Here is a 14554-nt window from a genome sequence, read left to right on the forward strand (position 1 = left end):
CATGCCAGAGCCAGCTTTACCTGTCTGGGGAGTAGGTATTGTCACTGAGGCTCTCCCTAAAGTCAATGAAGAGAGATTGGCACTTACAGGGCAAAGTTCATGTTAGCTATAGTAGACACCTACATCAGGAAAACAATTGAGAGGTAAAGCTAACTGTTTCTTTTCATGGATAAATGGTGAGACTGGAAGATCCTGTTCAAATGGAGTTGTCTACCCTGCAGTTGGTACCTTGTCAGGTGAATCAAACTCCACCCTGCTCAGACAGCAACAGAGACGGTGGAACCTATCTAAGGGCAGTGAGTATCCAAGAGGCCAGTCAGTGCTCTGGACTCTGGTGGCAGAAGCCTGACAGCTCATTATCCTTGCTTGATGTAGTGCCAGTTCTCAAAAGAGAGTGCAAACAGGCACTTAACACTCCAAATCCTGGTAGAGGGATCCCAACTCTTCTTCTAGACGCTCCTTGCAGAATTAATGATGCACAATGAAGACCATAAGTGCTACAGGGAAGGATCTGCCAGACATTTGAGAGTGGCTTGCCATCTCACTCCTCTTTCTTATGTTTTGACATGTAAAGCTGGGATGTCTCTAGATGTTGCACAAGACAGATGCCAGGCATTCAGCTATAATGTAACTGGTGCAGACTCAAACTTCCTCGGCAAGTTCATACTGAGAAAACCTAAAGTATATTGAAATTGTCTTGGACTTCATTGTGCAGATCGTATACAGGTCAGAGGCCTTCACGATGGTTTCAGGATTGAACCTGTTTCAAAGGATAATAAATGTGGAGTGCTTATCTGGTGGGACCACCAAGTGGAGATAGACAGGAAAGTGCTGTTTGTCATCTGGCTTATTTACCTATGGAAATCTGTTTGTTTCACAGTCACCCCAATTCTTTCATTAACGATCTTCCTAACGTCTTTTTCCCACATAAGAACACTGTCTCATAAATTCTTTTTCTTTCTTGTTAAAAACCAATTCCTTATGTTTTCCATGTAAAGACAATGAAAATTAGACCACACAACAACTCACATGGTGGAAATATTATTATGGTCAGGTAAGATGTATGGATAACACAGGCAGATAATCATAATGTGGAAAGACACTAACTGCTGGAAACAGCTGACAATAGTAGCAATGCCTCACAAGAAGGGAGGGTTCTGTTGTATTTTGAAGGCTCAGAAGAATCAAAATGTTACTTGGTCCTAAAATCCCATTTCCCTCCCTAGGAAAGGGAGCACATACTTGAGTTCAGATTTATGAATAGCTCAAGCACAAAGAGAAAAAAACCAAAACCTATTTCATTCAAAAAAAAGGATTCTGCACTGCGTGAGGAAGAAAGGAAATGGTGAGGTAGAGATGATGCAGCACCAGGCATGGTCCCAAAGGTGAGTTGTTGGACAGACAGGTTCCCCAACACCTCTTGTCTATAGGAGGAGGGAGCAGAACTACACACTGAGCTGCTGGGGAGCAGCTCAGAGCTCCACCAAAACTTGTACAGCTTTTGCTTGCTGACCTTCTTCAAAGACTGTGTCCCCTCCCTGCTCCCAGCCACACTCCCATCCCAGCTGTTGGGACTGCGTGGTGTGGAGTCTGTCTGCTGCTGCATTCCTGGCTGATCCTGCCTTTCCTTGGAAAGCTCGAGGGCAGGACTGTCCAGGGAGGAGCAGGACCTGTCCCAAAACATAGTGGGAATATTCAACAGAGCTGCACACGAAAAGAAGCAAACTAAATGTTCCTCTGAACTCATTAAGATTCTTCGACTTAGACAACCAGAAAAAGCAAACCAGCAGACGAGTGACAAGAGCCTAGTTAGATGTGTTGAATGTGAAAATTGGGGAAATATAAAGATACCAAATAAAGAACAACTCCCATGTGAGTCCCAGACATTTGTCATTCTCTACATTGATAAATATTTTTCATATAGTTTAGGCTTTACAGACTGAAAAAACAGGCTCAACAGGGATTTCAGGAAACCATTCTGTCCCTGCTGTGTGCCCCAGAGCAAGGCAAACATGAATTTTCATGGTTTTGCGTAACCTGCTCTTAGAGACCTCCAGTGATACAGACTCCCAGGCAACTCCCTGCTCCCACACTCCGCTATCTCAGAGAGCTTGGAAGGGTTAGTTGTTGCAATTGAAGTGTGTTACTGCGTCTTCTAGTGATGACAGGCATTGCATACAGTCTTCTCCCTAATGGCATTTTATGCACTTAAAGCCTACCTTCACATCCCCATGCACATCTTTGCTTTCCCAGGACAGACACCCCCAATCTCTCAGCATTTGCCCACAGGCTATGTATTCCACATTTCCCATAATTTTTGCTACTCTCTTCTGGGCTTTATCCAACTGACTCACATCTTTCCTGAAGTGTAGAGTCCAAGTAAGATAAAATATTCCAGCTGAGGCTTTATAATTTCCTTGTAAAGTTGGAGGCTTACTTCATGCCTCACAGACAACACTCCTATTTATACAATGGAAAATGCTAGCTGGTTTGTACTAGAACAACACTGCTGGCTTGCACTCAGCTTTAGATCCTCCTGACATCTTTGTGTGTAAACTGTTCCATTGCCTGTCTTTGTCACTTAATTATTTCTGATGAAATCTCTGATCTTAAGTGCATCTTTACTGAACAGCATTCTATTTCAGTGTGATTGTGAATTCTGAGCCTGTTCTGTGCACACCATGTTCTTCCCAGCTCCAGCTAAAAGTTATTGTTTGAGTAAGTGCTCTCAATGTCAACATGCCATTCATTACTGGAAATACTGACTAGAACGAATTCTCAGGCAGATCACTGCAGGATTCCCTTCAGTACCAACTACCCTTTGACAAGGGACCATTGATAACTATGCTCTGAGAATGATCTGCCAAGCAGTTTTGCATGAGCTTACTATAATTTAACTATGGTCCCCTTTTTGTTTTCCCTCCAGCCAGCTTTCAAACTGCCTTTGCTGCTTTTAAGACCTGTTTTCCTAATCAATGAATTGTCTTTCCTTCATGCAGGGCCCTGCTCACAGACCCTGCCCAGAGGCTGGATAAATGTTTAGCCACAGTCCTGCCCCATGAGAAGGCCTATACCTCCTCTCACCCTTGCTTTTCAACGATGGAAGTGCTAAAACTACCATGGACCTGCCAAGAAAGGCTGCTCTTGATAGCATCCCCCCCTTAGAAAGACAGTGGGTGCCAGCAAGGCCCCAGAGCGGGGCAGAAGGATGTTGTGCTGTGCTCTCACCCAATCCAGGGCTCCACCACAGTCCTGAGCTGGATGAATCCCCTCACTCTGCACTAGAGTATGCCTCCCACTGACTGGCAAGGCAACTGGTTGGGCACCCAGGACAGTTGGAGTGCTGCATGTGAAGGACATGCCACTCTGAGGATGTCCAAATACAACATTTACATGAACAGACAGTGAACCCAATGCCTGGAGCTTCCACATATGCTTACCAAACTGCTGTGTGACTGTCTTCCACCTCACGCATGAGAGACCTATGATGGAAGGGACAACCAAAGAGAGGATGCATGATAGCAATGCCTAAGGGACATGTATAAAAAGAAAGCAAGAGTATGGATCTGTGGGTTCTAGGAGACCTTGCAGAGTGCTGTTCAACCTAAAATGCAGTGCTATGTTTGCTGTCTAACAGTAGCCCTAAAAGAAAAGCCAGAGTGGAACACTCCAGCATTTACTGCACTAACTGCATTTAGTGGCAGGTCCAGACTGGGGCCATGCCTCTGGACTCTAGAAAAAGTGGGATCAGAAACAGTGGGCAGTAGGACGCTGTTGGTGGGGGCTCAGCAGCTGCATCCGTGGATGGAAGCAGCTGGACAGGATCCCCAGGGTGCACACAGCACATGCACAAGGCAGAGCACGAAGGAACTTCTGGGGAGGCTCCAGCCGAGAGCTGAGGATACTGCTGGATGCTCTGTCATGGAGAAGAATTCCTTCCTTCCTTCCTTCCTTCCTTCCTTCCTGCCTCCCTCCCTCCTCCTCAGTCCACTGGACAGCTCTGTGCTGCTTCTAATTATTATTAGTTTCTCCTCTCAAATTTCTGCATGTTTGAGTAGAAGCAGAGTGCCTCCTACCTCTACTTCAGCTCCACTGCTTGGTTTAGCCTCAGTAGGGAGGAGAAGCACAGAGAAAACAATACAGAAAAGCTTTGATAGGAAGGATATTCTAAGTTATTTAAAATAAGAAGGGAAAAATGCATAAAACCAGTCTCCACAGCAGCTAGAGAGACTTGCTGTAAGCTAGAAGAATAAACAGTCATATTTGTTAAAAAAAGAGGTTACTTAAAGTACAAGCCACTGTAACAAAAGCTGAAGTTGTACAGTCTCTTTGGACAATTTGGTACTTCAGCACCTGGAGAAGACATCCTTGATTTGGCACAGTGATTCTGATCCACATCCAGATTCTGCACCTGGAAATGGATGGAAACTCCGTAGAGCATTTCAGAGGAGCCTGGGAGGAGCTTTGGTCGATGACAGATACAGGGCCCTTCCAGGTCAGTTTCATGTCTCTTCTTGCTGAATAGGAAGTTTTCTAGATCCTGACAATGGGAGCCAAGATATACACAGGGACATGCCTAATCTGCTCTGAAGTCAGAACCCCCTTCCACTTTGGAACTGAAAACCAAAGTCCTCTTTGACAGAAGGCTCCAAATGGAGAAGAAGAAAACCTCATTTTTCAGTGTACAGCAGTGTAACAGGGTCCCTGGAAACCCTTACAGCCCAGTGTGTCCCAGTGTTTTGTGATATGTCAAAGTGTTCACTCCTCTGAGCCACTGCTCCTGCTACTCAACGCAGCAGAAGGCCCTGGTAGGGATGAGCAGACAGTGAACTGTCTGAGGTCCCTCCACTGAAACATCTACCCTAACCTTCATGAAACAGTGCCTTGCTGTTATCTAAGTTGCCCTGAACTCACCTTCCAGTGCAGCTATGTTACTGTACAATTCCAATAAAATACTTTATACGCAACATCTATTTTCAGCAAAGCAGATACAGATGCTTGTGGAAGCCAGAAGTGGAAAAAAAAAAAATAAGAGAACTACAATTAAACAACTTATACTGAAAATAACCAGAAAGTTCTTTCTCGTTCCCTTACTGCTCTGAAGTGCAATCATCTCCTGGCAGGGTGTTACACAGAGCTTCCTTCTCCGAGTATACCTTGTGCCTTGTTGCACCTGCTAAGGGGAGCCCTTGCATGAGAACACATATTCGACAGGGAAGCTTCTTGGCTGGAGAAGGATACTTCTCAAACCCTTTTAAGGGGCTTCAGACAGATTTAATCTTTCACTTTGAATCTCACAGTATTCATTCCTTATCTAAGAGACAGTTTGGTCATTTGTCTTCATTAAAATAAGGATGCCTTCACTCCCTTGGAGATGCAAATACTTCTTCCTCAGATAGGAGGAGAAGGTCTAGAAACACTTTTCGATCAACCCTCTCAGTAAAAGAGTTGCCTGGTTCCTGGGAGATCTGAGAAGTGGTTGTGACCTTACAAACCAAGAGTTTTGCATCAACTGCTGTTGGTGGGTAATGATGAGCAGCAGACCTTTAACTGCATGGATCACACCGAAGGCTAGCCAACTGGCTTCACCTGACTTCTGAGTGTCACTAGACAGTGATACCTCTCTAAAATGCTTCAGCATACTGCCATCATCTGGTGATAGCTATGGTAAAGAGAAAGCATCCTAGGAGTACATCTACACCTTGAAGGAGAAGAGACCTGGCTCCTGCTGCTGAAACAATGGTGCTATGGAGGCAAAGCAGGATGGAAGCCCATGAAACCCTGTGACAGAGATGTCTGCTGGCACCATAACCTCGTGACAAACGTTGCCACTGTATCTTGGTACTCCCAGCAGCAGCTGCAGCAGTGACAGGACAAATAAGCAGTTCAGACAAGTCAGCAGGTGCAGTCAGAGAGCTGTCCAGTCTTTGAGACTGGCAATAAACATTACCCATGCCAGTGCAGCTCTACCACAGGAAAAACGGGGACTGCAGGTTTATAGTGTATTGTCTCTGACTTAGAATACATCTTGAGTGTCAAAGTGCAATCCCACTGTTAGCCTCACATGCCAAACTTGACTTTAAGGTGACTGCATGTCTCAGTAGGTCCAACTCTGCAGCACAGTCAAGGAAGAAAGTGCATCAACATGAGATTTGACCAACATGAGCCTACGGATAGTCCTGAACTACAAGTTTTGCAGGATCAAAAGTCAAAGCCAATTAGTCAGATTAAATCAAAACAGTGTCCAGACAGCTGCCCATGGCAGGACTGGATAAGGCTTCATCACACACTTCAGCAGAGAGGTCTGAAGGTTGCATTCTGCTTTGTCTGAAGCCTAGATGACACCACAGGTGATACTTTTTTGGCATATAATCCACTTTGAGGAAGCATAGGCATTTTAGATCTGTCTGATCATGCCATACAGCCTAACTAGAGCAAAAATACTCTCAAGTGATATCACCAAGCCGATAAACTAGCACAAAGCAGTATCTACACAGCTAGAAGACTTTGAGGCAGCAGCATATGCTACCTGAACGGGCTGAGAGCAAATGAGCTTGCCAGGAACGCTAACTAAGCTGGAAGTAGTGGAGGGGTCAGAGTGCCCCTGTACATGCTGCAGGAGGTTCCTATTGTCTCATGAAATGCTACAGCCCTCATGGAAGTATGGGAGGCTCAGAAATGCCCAGAAATTCCCTATGCCCAGAATAGGAAACAAGAGCACGCGATAACTCCAAAGCCAGTTGGGCTGAGGATTACTCTAGTGAGGAGATTCTCATCTAAACAGGATTTGAATAGGTGCTCCCTAAAGCAAAGATCAGAATACAGAAATCCCACTTCTATCCTCTCTTACATGCTATTATTCTGAGAACCATATTTCCTGATGCACAACAATTCCATTGTAGTAGCTGAGACCACAACCAAAGGTTTGGGCATTGTCCAGAGAAAGACTGGTTGGAAGCGATCTCTGGAAGTCTTCAGCCCATCTATTCGTTCTGAGCAGGTTCACTGCTAACAACAGATCAGCCACAGCTCTGTCCAGGCAGTTTCTGAGATTTCCCAAAGATGGAGATTCCACCACCTCCCTGGTCAGCCTGTGCCAGGGTTAATCATCCCTTCCTAGAGAAAATTGCTCTCCTGATTCCTGGCCTGGAGCTCCGAAGCACAATGTGGCTACTGGTCCTTGTTACATTGCTTGTAACTTTTATGAGGAAAGTACAAAGCTGCCTGACGTTATGGAGAAACTTAGTCCAGGCCACCCACCTTTCTGGGGTAGGGTCCCTGTGGCAAGAGCTCTTAGCACATAAAAAAAGTCTCTGCCTCTCACTGCTTTTATCTGGCCTCAACCCGGTGAGTAAGGGTCCATTCCCATGATGTCTTAGGACTGAGTTTAATCACCTCCTCACCCACCTCTGAATTGCAGTGGGGATGGGGTATCTAACTCCTGCTGATCTCCTCAGCTGTGCAGAGGATGCTGCCCATCAGCCAGAGCAGACTGAAATGTGCCTTCTGGAGGCAGGGTCCTACAAGATGTTCATGCATTGAAATCTGGTAAATAATGACTTGACCAAGTTCCAGGCCAAGGGCTTCTGAAATAAAACACAGTCCCAGAACAGACCATGAGGTGCATTGGGACAGTCCATGGCTCTCCTTGTAAGTCAGGAAGAGTAATGCGAATGTCATTTCTGATGGCTGCAACTCCGTTGTTAACCACTGTCCTCTTCTTCCTTGTCATTCTGGCATTCTTTTTGCTAAAGAAACCTGGTTTTGCTGGTCACAAGTCCCTGTTTTGCAATGCTGCTTTGAGCTCATGATGAGAAAAGCAGGTAGACACAGTCTTAGGTAAGCCAGAGGTGGTACAAGTTTGACATGTCTTGAGCAGTTGATAAGATCGTGAGTTAAGTCTGCTTCTCTACCAACATGACAGTGAATAAAACACACAAGTACAGAACTGAAGATTCCGTCTGTGCTGTCCCATTACATGTGTTTTTCTTCCCTTGTCTTCATGGGCAAGCTGAGTCTGACCAGTTCACTATTTCTGTTTTCCTCAGTGGTGCTTTAGTGCTAGTGCTTTAGTTCTGTCAAACTACTTCACATGTATGTATCTATAGACACAGAAATATCTCCAGCTAAAGGGAAAGGAAATAGGGAATGTGGTAAAAATTATATCCTTAACAGTGTTTCAAATTCTAAAACATTGATGATGGGGGTATTTCTACTTTACATTCTCTGTCTTTTGTAAATGCTTCAGATGTCTTCTGATGGTCAAAATTAAGATGACAGATGATCATAAGACTAGATCTCATAATTATTTTCTTTCACATGGTGCCAGGGTCATATTAATTCCTTTGGCTCTGGGCCTATTTTGTCATCAAAATCAACTTGAAAGATGATTTCCTGCAGCAGATTTGTCCTGTTAGGCTGAAACACTTACTGAACCCCCACCCTCACTTACCATTTGTGAAGGTGTTCACATAGTACCTGCGGCCCTGGGGAGACATGTAGCTCTGCCAGCCGGGGGGAAGGTGGCCATTCAAGGTATCTTCTCCTGGCTGAGGAGTTGCCTTTCCGGGTTTCTGATGAGAAATGAAAAAACCCAACCATTAAGTCAATATGAAGATAATGTAATGGAAAGGGACCATGAGGTTTGGCATTCTAGAGATTCCAATACATTCAAAGACTTTCAGTCCATTTCTCCCCTCATCTGTCTTAGCTTCACCCAGAACATGAAGCAACACTCCCTTGAAGCACTGACTACACAGACCACCCTTTGGGACAAAAATGAACCCCTCTGTATTTGATGTCCCAAGAGCACCTGGACTTGTCCAAGAAAATGGCTCTTATTAAGCAGTAAAATGCAAAGCATAAAATGATCAAGTGTCTGAGAGAGAGAGGCAGGCACCTGGTCCTCATTTACCTTCATGTGGATATACCGGTGGGTCAAAGCACTGGTCATGGAAGTGCATTCCCAATTTATTTTACAGGGGCACCATCACCTTCAGACAGTTCCAAGACTGCAGAACCATTCAGCCTATAGGAGTGCTGAAGTAAATTTATCAGGATGCTGATTGTATACTAATAATGCATGTAATTAGCAATGATCTACATGTAATCCGGATCCATATCATCCAGATACAAGATCATTAGGATCCAGATTACTAAGAGTGATCCGTATAATTAGGAACAGCAGGAGATGAGCACCAGGCTGCCACCTGTTCTCCAGGCACACACACACTGCTACAAGGGTTCAGGCGCCACATCTCAGCCGTACATCTCTTCATCAACTCAGCTTCAAGTTTCAGTGCAGCTTCAGGGTGCAGGAAAAGAAAGAGATGAAGCTGAAGTGCAGGTAATCGTCTGCACTACATTGCATCACTTGGACTATTCCCTTTTCCAAGTAATTCTACTGGTTCCTTGGTAGCTTGGGATTTAAAGCAGCTGCTTGATATGAGACTGGCAAAGAGGGCTTCATTACAAAGGAAGCGTGAACCCGGTCTCTTCACCCAGGAGATAAAGTGGATGGCCAAAGATTGCCAGTTGCAACCCCATAGGGCTGCAGCTATGGAGACAACAGCCTGCTCCTGGCTCACACCCAGGGAGCTCCAGTTCACCTTTCTATATTCCCTATGGCACACCAGGCATGTGAGGCACTCTCTTTTGTCTCTCTGTTTGTTTCCATTGTCTTCAAAGGAAGAAATGCAAAATAACAAGGAAAAATATGTTAAATTGAATATTTATCCCACAGAAGCTAGTCTCTGTCCAGGAAATGCCTTCTGACATGGTGGGGGGCAGGTCTGAAGCAACTGCATTACATTCACAGTCTGTCTCCATCTTTCTTGCAGGTTCCCTTCAGTTACTGGAAGGCCACAATTAGGTCACCCCAAAGCTTCTCCTCTCCAGGCTGCTAAGATATGCAGAGAAAGTAATATCAGAGGGAACAGGGTAGCCCCAAGCTACTTTTTGAGCCACAAAACTAGTCTCTCTCCTAGCATGTTCCATTGGATAGCAGAGTGCTGGAACAAATCCTGAACTCCTGAACTCTCTCCATCACAGGGTTAATGGTCCTCCATTATTATCTGCTAAAGCACACTGAAGAAAAGTAAACTCCGCAGTAGCAGTATACCAGCTCTTGAAGGATATGGCAGCAGGTTGGGTCCCTTATATTCCCTGCATGGATCTCTGGCCTCGAAAATAACAAAGTTATTCCAGAATATCTCTGTTCTGCACGAAAGCCTCATAAAGAAGAATTTGGGATAATCCAACCCTGGGTTCTGTTTCAGAAGATCTAGACTTCACAAATTTTTGCTGCACACTCACCATTTCTGTACTTAACACATATTTTCCCTTCTGGAACTGAAGTCCCTCCATTCCCACTACCCTTACTTCTTAATGTGATCCTACAGCAATCCCATGTGCCCAGGAGGTCACAGCTAGGCTCAGCTCACTTTAGGGGCCCATGGTATTCCTCCATTTTGCACGGTCAGCACCAGCGTCCTGCAAGGACAGACACTACCAGTATGCTTAAGGGAAGCTCTAAATTGCCCCTACATCCTTTGAGTCACATTTTCAGTGTTGCTTCATGTCTCCCTGACCAACTGCAGGAAAAGCAGTCTTTCACAGACAGGTGCCATGGCTACAAATAGTATAAAGAGCAATGTTTTAGCTGTAGTCCCTGCCAAAATGTGTATCACTTCAAAAAGCACACAAGCATTATGTTTTGCAATTGATAATACTGTATTTTTTAGTTACTAATACTTTTACCTTTGCTTCTGATTCACCAGTCAAAAAGTGCCATGAGCACAGCAATCTCTATCAATGATGGTCAAGAGGACTGAATATAAGGGAAATATCAGCACTGCCAAATGCTGAAGCTCTTGAAAGCAATGGGGAAATAGTTTGCTTGTATGTGCATGTGCTGTGGTTTAACTCCAGCCAGCAACTCAGCACCAGGCAGCCACCCACTCACTGCCTCTCATCCCTGGGATAGGGAGGAGAACCAGAAAAAAAGGTAAAATTCATAGGTTGAGATAAGAACAATTTAATCATTAAAATAAAATATGATAATGAAAAACATAATAATAATAATAACAATGATGATGATAATAACAAAGAACAGACAGATAAGAAAGAGGAATCAAAACCCAAGAGACATGTGATGCACGGTACGATTGCTCACCATTTGCTGACCCGTGTCTGCCAGCAGGATTCAGCCCCTCCCAGTTAACCCCCTCATTTTATACACTGGGTATGATGTGCCCAGTGTGGAATATCTATGGTGTGGAATATCCCTTTGACCATTTTGGGTCAGCTGTCCCAGCCATGCTCCCTCCTGACTCCTTGTGCAGCTCCTTGCTGGCACAGTATGGGACACTGAAAAGTCCTTGACTTAGGAGTCATCACTACTGAGCACCAACTAAAACATCAGTGTGTTATCAACATTATTCTCATCCTGAATCCAAAACCCAGCTACTAGGAAGAAAACTAACTTAGCTGAAATCAAGACAGCATGGAGTATGGATGTGTGAATCTCTTCTCTTTGATTTAGAAAGGAATGTGATCCTAAATACCAGTTCACTACTAGATTGGACTTTATCATCCCATGGAGACTGCAGAGGAAGATCCACTGAATGCTGGGACCACTTCTGTGTTAGAGTCCCTAACTTGTCCCAGTGCAATCCCCTCCCAACAACAGTTGAACTCCGATTCCTATAGCAGTTCTGGGGGGGAAAGAGGAACTGAAAATGGCATAGGGGAGAAACTGAAGAAGAAACAAAACTTGGCTTCATTCAGGTCTTCCCACCACCCCGCCTGTAGACAATCATAGAATCAAAGAATGGTTTGGGTTGGAAGGGACCTTAAAGATCATCCCGTTCCAACTCTCTGCCATGGGCAAGGACACCTTCCACTATCCCAGGTTGCTTCAAGCCATGTCCAATCTGGCTTTGTCCACAACTTCTCTGGGCAATCTGTACCAGTGTCTCACCACCCCCACAGTAAAGAATTTCTTCCTAATATCCTATTTAAATCTAAGTTTAAAGCCATTCCCCCTTGTCATATCACTATAAGCCCTACACTCATTGTGTAGGAACCCAGGGGATAGATAATGTGGGATGATGGGATTTGGGATAGATGCATGTAGGACTGGGCTCTATAATGCATCACAGATTAAGTACCTCATAGTTATGGCACACGCATGCATCCTTTCAGGCGTGAGAGTGCCACAGAGGCCATAGAGGCAGCACACTGTCCCTTCTCTGCCAAAAGAGGAGATCTGAGGAAGAGACTTTCTTGCTCTGTTTTCCTCAGTAGATACAATCATCCTAGCTAGACTATCTGCAGTTCCTTCTTCTTATATCAGCACAGTTAAACTGGAACCATGTTTGTACACCCATATGGGAGAAGTTTTGGCTAAACTCGCATGCGATAACAGGCAATCCTGTTGCTGGGACACATCAAGGACAGGGGCCATGAGACTGCACAAGGAGGGGAGGTAACTGGGAGATGGTGTTCAAGAGCCCAGCTCCACATCTGGCACAGCTCCACATCCAGCACAGCTCCACAGTTGGCACAGCACCACCAGACAGGCTTCAGAGCTCTACCAAACCCAACTCCTACCAGGGTACACCCTGTGCCCAGCCATATATAACAAGAAAGTGCTTAGAAGGACCTGTGCATAGAGACATCTCTTCCTTAGACAGATCAGCAAGACTGGGGTATTACTTCTATTTCTTGCTCCTATTTTAGGAGAATTATTGCCAGGATAGTTTATGAGAACAGTAAATCCCAACAGAGGACATCTGTATGGAGAAGAGGCTCCCTATCAGCAGAGAGCATTGTGAACCAGCAAAGAGAGACCAGCAGACAGGTACTGGAAGTTGAAACTAGACAGGTTTGGACTGAAAAGAATCTGCTGATCATGAGGGTAAGTATCAAGTGGAAGAGTTTACCAGGGAACTGTGCACTTCTAGTTCCTCCATCGAGATTAAGTGACTCTTTCTGTAAGTTCTTCTCTACTCCAATAAGAGAAAAAGCCAGGACCCTGAAACCCCTGCCCCAGCTCAGGCTGGGTGGGCTTGCAATCTCTTCCGCTTTCCAAACCTTCCAACTCCCACAGTGCCTTTGAGCTGAGAAATGCTCAGAGCACTCCCCTCACTGTCACTTCTGGGAGTGTCACCAGCTGCTGTCACCATGGTGGTGGACAGGCAGATCTGGACACAAAAAGGATGTCTGCAATACACTGTTGAGAAAACAGGAAACTTGAACAACGTGAGAGCAGAGGACATGCAAGCCCAGTGAAATCCTCCTGCATCTGTGTTTGGTGCCTGGAAAAGGTATCAAACTGTCTCTCAAAACATTCAAATCCAACAACACAAGCACTTCCCTCCTACCAGATTTCCTAGAATCAGAATTCCATGTATCAGGGGTAAATGCAGGGGTAGACAAGAGCCAGCCACCCAACAGGCCTCATTCTATATGACAAACAATGGTTTTAATTTGCTGTCTTCAGAAACACAGGCATAGGATTCTTCTGATAAATGCACAGTGGAGAGGAAACAGAAATGAGCAGCAAATGCAAAAGACATCTCAAAGCAGAAAGGCACTGGAGCTCTTTAGCACGAAACCATGCAACAGAGAGGTGGCAAAGGTAAGCATGTGGAATAAGAACAGATCTGTGGGGTTAACTCACCTAGTCCAGGTCAGCAGCACTGACAAGAGGCAGAAGGATGAACTGCTTAGGGCAGGGCACATGAATCTGACCACTATCTGTGCCCCTTCCCTTGCATCCATGGGTACTGGATTAGGATGTCAGGAAGAGAAGGACAACCCATGTGGGTAGGAGAGCCACCCCACAGCATCACAACCCTGACCAGGGAACAGCGTTTCATCTCTAGGCTGCCTAACACAGATGGTCTAGAAGCATATCTGAAGAGAAGGACAACTGAATCAGACATCCCAGATGTTCCATGCAAAGAAGAGCAGTAGCCTTCAGCAGGACCTGCCTGTAGGAGTCCTGACACCTGTTATCTGGCTGGGCTGGCTCAGAAGAGGGCGGAATGGCCAGTAGGGAGGCAGTGGGGTGCCTCTCCCACTCCTCCGACTTTCTGACTGTTTTCTTTTTCTTCTCTTTCTTGGTCTTCTTAAACAAGTTTATAGCAGCCCAATTCATACTGTTCCTTTGGAAGACCACCTGGCAGTGTGATCCCCTCCCAATGGTGGAAAAAAGCCAAACAAGATTTTACGCAGCAAAGTGAGGCAACAGGGGATTCCACACATCAGTTCAATGCAGGCTGACTTGACCCCCTTGAGGCAAGTTCTGCCTTGCTCAACAGAAGAAAATGACTTCCCATTTTCAAACTGCAGGAAATCCCCCTTCTCCTTCAAAGAGGGGTCCTGGGGAGGAAACATCTGTACTAAGCTCCCTTGAAGATGTGTCAGCTTTCACTGTGTTCCAGCAGAGCTCAGCCCAGGGTCACTTTCCAACACACAACCCAAGGAAAAGTAAAATCCCAAACCCAAATATTCAGGCCCTGAGCAGTCTGATCTAACTCTGAACAAG

At 45.3% G+C, this 14554-nt stretch overlaps 1 protein-coding gene across 1 annotated transcript in view; it reads right to left on the minus strand.

Moving 5' to 3' along the window:
* Positions 1–14554, minus strand: part of GAS7 (growth arrest specific 7) — a 101209-nt gene that overhangs the window by 56199 nt on the left and 30456 nt on the right. The window contains exon 2 of the mRNA XM_027668429.1: positions 8453–8573. Within this exon, the coding sequence (XP_027524230.1) occupies positions 8453–8573 (121 nt within the window). The remainder of the gene's footprint in view (positions 1–8452; positions 8574–14554) is intronic.

This window comes from Corapipo altera, unplaced genomic scaffold, assembly GCF_003945725.1.
Source record: "Corapipo altera isolate COAL_440 unplaced genomic scaffold, ASM394572v1 109, whole genome shotgun sequence".
NCBI classification, from domain to species: Eukaryota; Metazoa; Chordata; class Aves; order Passeriformes; family Pipridae; genus Corapipo; species Corapipo altera.